Source organism: Orycteropus afer, unplaced genomic scaffold (assembly GCF_000298275.1).
Source record: "Orycteropus afer afer isolate SDZICR_OR568_19922 unplaced genomic scaffold, OryAfe1.0 scaffold00267, whole genome shotgun sequence".
NCBI lineage: Eukaryota > Metazoa > Chordata > Mammalia > Tubulidentata > Orycteropodidae > Orycteropus > Orycteropus afer.
In genome coordinates, this window is record NW_006921854.1 from 2,918,281 (window position 1) to 2,922,047 (window position 3,767).

The 3,767-nt window shown below is 40.4% G+C and overlaps 1 protein-coding gene across 1 annotated transcript in view; it reads right to left on the minus strand.

The window, feature by feature from the left end:
* INVS (inversin) overlaps window positions 1-3,539 on the minus strand; it is a 207,430-nt gene extending 203,891 nt beyond the window's left edge. Inside the window, exon 1 of the mRNA XM_007950329.1 lies at window positions 3,434-3,539. Coding sequence (XP_007948520.1) covers window positions 3,434-3,539 — 106 coding nt within the window. The remainder of the gene's footprint in view (window positions 1-3,433) is intronic.
* Between the last annotated feature and the right edge of the window lie 228 nt (window positions 3,540-3,767).

The window sequence follows — 3,767 nt, forward strand, 5'->3', positions numbered from 1 at the left end:
TTTTATATATGGTATATATATAAATAAGAATATATGTGTAAACATATAGAAAAATAAAACTCAACTGCCGTCGAGTCAATTGCAACTCGTAGTGACCCCTCCTTGGGTTTCTGAGGCAGTATCTCTATGGAAGATCTATTGCCCCATCTTCCTTCCAAGGAGTAGCTGGTGGGTTTGAACTGCCAGCCTTCTGGTTAGGGATTATGCCACTATATATATGTATGTATGTACATATGTGTGTGTGTGTATATATATATACTTTAGGCACTGTACCACTAATGCCATACACACACACAAATACACACACATGTATACACACATACAGATATGGTGATCAAGAACAGGTAAAACCCTTGAAATAGAGAGGGTATACATGTGGGTGTTCATGCACTCAAGTGCATGCACACACACACACACACATCTGAGTCACAACAGGAGATGGAAACTACACAGAAGGTTAAACAGGAGATGTTTAATATTAAAAAACCTGTTTACTATGATAAAGAATAGCCATAAGATATTAAAATACTCTACGTAGTACCCTAGAGCTGAGGGAGAGTACTCAAGGAAGGACAAACCTGGAAGGGTTCAGACCTCACTGGAGAAGGTATGGCTCAGTCCACCAGACAGCAGAGGAGTTTACTGGCTTGACCAGGGTGGAGCTGGTCTGGAATTGCTGGGCAGGCATTAGGCCTCCTTCAGATGCAGGTGGGTGGGCATGCAATGAGTGTCTGGGTGTCAATGTGTGCAGGCCTTCAGAGTCAGAGGCCATGAAGTGCTCTGGTTTCTCATGTAAAAAGGGCTACGATAAAGTTATCACCAGCCTGTGGACTGGAAAGTTGCTGAGAGACTGTATCCTGTGCACCTGGCTGGTAGGGCTCCACCAGATATCCTCACACCCACACAAGCCATTCCTGCAGGAGAAACCTGTAGGAGAGCCTCTTGTTCCTGTGATGTCCCTCTAGCACCCTATACTGAGAAAGCCCAACACCATGTTCACTCTGAAGAAGAAATGCTTAAAGGAATTCTGCTGTTTATCCCAAAGCATGTATTAAAGGCGCACTTAGAGCTGAGAGGCAATAAATTGATAATTAACACAATGTTCTGGGAGTGGGGAGGAATACTCATGGTGAAGGTACATGAGCAAACTTTCTGGAGTGTTGGGCATGTTCTATATGCAGGTCTGTTCTGTGTCTTTCTTATTTTTTGTAATGCCCCCGCAAACAAAAGCTTCACCTTTCTCCCTCCCTCCTACCCTTGGTAACCACTAATCATCTTTGGGGTGTGTGTGTGTGTATATATATATATTTTGTTTGTTTGTTTGTTTTCCTTCCTCCCAACCTATCTAGGAATTTTCCCTTCCCTCCCCTCCCCTCCCCTCCCATCCCTGGTAAACAACAAAAAATTTTCCTTCCATGTATAAACCTTTCCTTGACTTTTTACAATAGTGGACAAATACAATATTTGTCCTTCTGTGATTGCTTATTTCACTCACATAATGTCCTCCAACACCAGCCACTCCTCGGAAGGAAGATGGGGCAATCTACTTCCGTAGTGATACTGCCTCAGAAACCCAAGGAGGGGTCGCTATGGGTTGGGTCCGACTCGACGGCACATAACAACAACAACAACAACAATGTCCTCCAAGTTCATCCACCGTTACGTGGTATTTTGTAGATTCTGCATTATTCTTTAGGTTTTCACAATATTCTATTGTGTACATGTACCATAGTTTATCTATTCCTCAGCTGATGGGCACTAAAGTTGTTTCCATCTCTTTGCTATTGTAAATAGTGCTGTGATGAATATGGGTGTGCATATATCTATTCATGTCCTGCATCGCACTTCTTTAGGATATCTACCTAGTAATGGGATTGCTGGATCAAACGTTATTTCTATTTCCAACTCTCAAGGAATCGCCATACCGATTTCCAGTCTTCCAGCAGTATATGAGAGTACCAAGCTCTCCACATGCTTACAAGCATTTTTTATTTTCTGTCTTGTTGAACTTTGCTATTAATGCTAACATGAGAGGGTATCTCATTGTTGTTTTGATTTGCATCTTTCTAATGGCTAATGATCATGAACATTTCTTCATGTGTTTGTTGGCTGCCTGAGTATCTTCTGTGGTGAAGTGTCTATTCATGTCTTCTGTCCATTTTTTAATAGGATTGTTTGTCTTGTTCTTGTTGATGTGTTGGAGCTTTCTATAAATTTTAGAGATAAGTCCTTTGTCAGATATGTCATTGCTGAATATTTTTTCTCCCAATCTGTAGGTTCTCTTCTGACTCTCTTAGAGAAGTCTTGTGATACACATAAGAATTTGATTTTTAGAAGGTCCCAGTCATCAAGTTCATCTCTGCTGTTTGTGCACCTTATGCTTGGTAGTCTATTTATGCCATAAATTAGTGCCCCTAAGTTTGCCCCTATTTTTCCTTTGATAAACTTTATAGTTTTGGCTTTCACACTTACGTCTTTGATCCATCTGGATTTAATTTTTGTGTATGGCATGAGGTATGGATCTTGTTTATTTTTCTGCAAATGGATCTCCAGTTTTGCCAGCACCATTTGTGAAAGAGACTATCTCTTCCCCATTGAATGGATTTTGGCCCTTTGTCAAAGATCAGCTGACCACAGGTCAGTCATTCTACTTCTGGGTTCTTGATTCTGTTCTGTGTCTTTCTATACATGGGTGTGTATACACGTGAAAATTCACGAGGTTATAGACTTAATATTTGTTTATTTTACTCTAAATATACCTCAATAAGATTTATATATATACATATATACACACACGTATGTATACACACAGACACACACACACATATATACATAATTCACATATACACACATACACATATACACATACACATACATATATACACACATATACATATATGCATACATGTTTTTGTTGTCGTTATATGCCGTCAAGTCAGACCCGACTCATAGCGACCCCTCCTTGGGTTTCCGAGGCAGGATCTCTACGGAAGTAGATTGCCCAACCTTCCTTCTGATATATGCATACATACATACATAATATACACATAATTACATATATATACATACATATGTCCACACACACATATATATACATATGCATTTGTTGTTGTTATTTGCCGTCGAGTCAGCCCCGACTCATAGCGACCCCTCCTTGGGTTTCCGAGGCAGTATCACTACAGAAGTAGGAATGCCCAACCTTCCTTCCAAGGAGTGGCTGGTGGGTTTGAACCGCCAGCCTTCTGGTTAGCAGTCAAGTGCCTTAGGCACTATGCTACCAGAGCTCCTTACATATGCATACATACATATATATACACACACATACATACATTCATATATATAATTACTGCCTTGTCAATAAAAATGAAGATGACAAACCTTGCTCGGGACAATAACTATTTTTGAAGTTTCTGTATTTAAAGAGCCTGCTTACCGATAATGAGCCTGTGAAGAGCACCCTTATCTCCATTAACAGCAGCAGCATGAACTTGCGACGCCTGCGAGGAACCAGTCAACAGCAGATCCTCGGACCTATTCATAGTCTTGTCGAGAACTGAAGCAACCTGAAGCAATACAAGTCGTGAGTACATGTAGGAGAGATTTTGTGAAACCTAGCTTGTTAGATCTTAAAGCTGTTCTCTAGTAGGTATGTTACAAACATGGTTTACTGGAAATATTTGAGTAGGATTAAAAAACCTAGAGTCTTAGTCCTAGAATTGACATAATGTGGGAAATTAGGTGACCGTTTGCATAAGGGACTTGCGTAA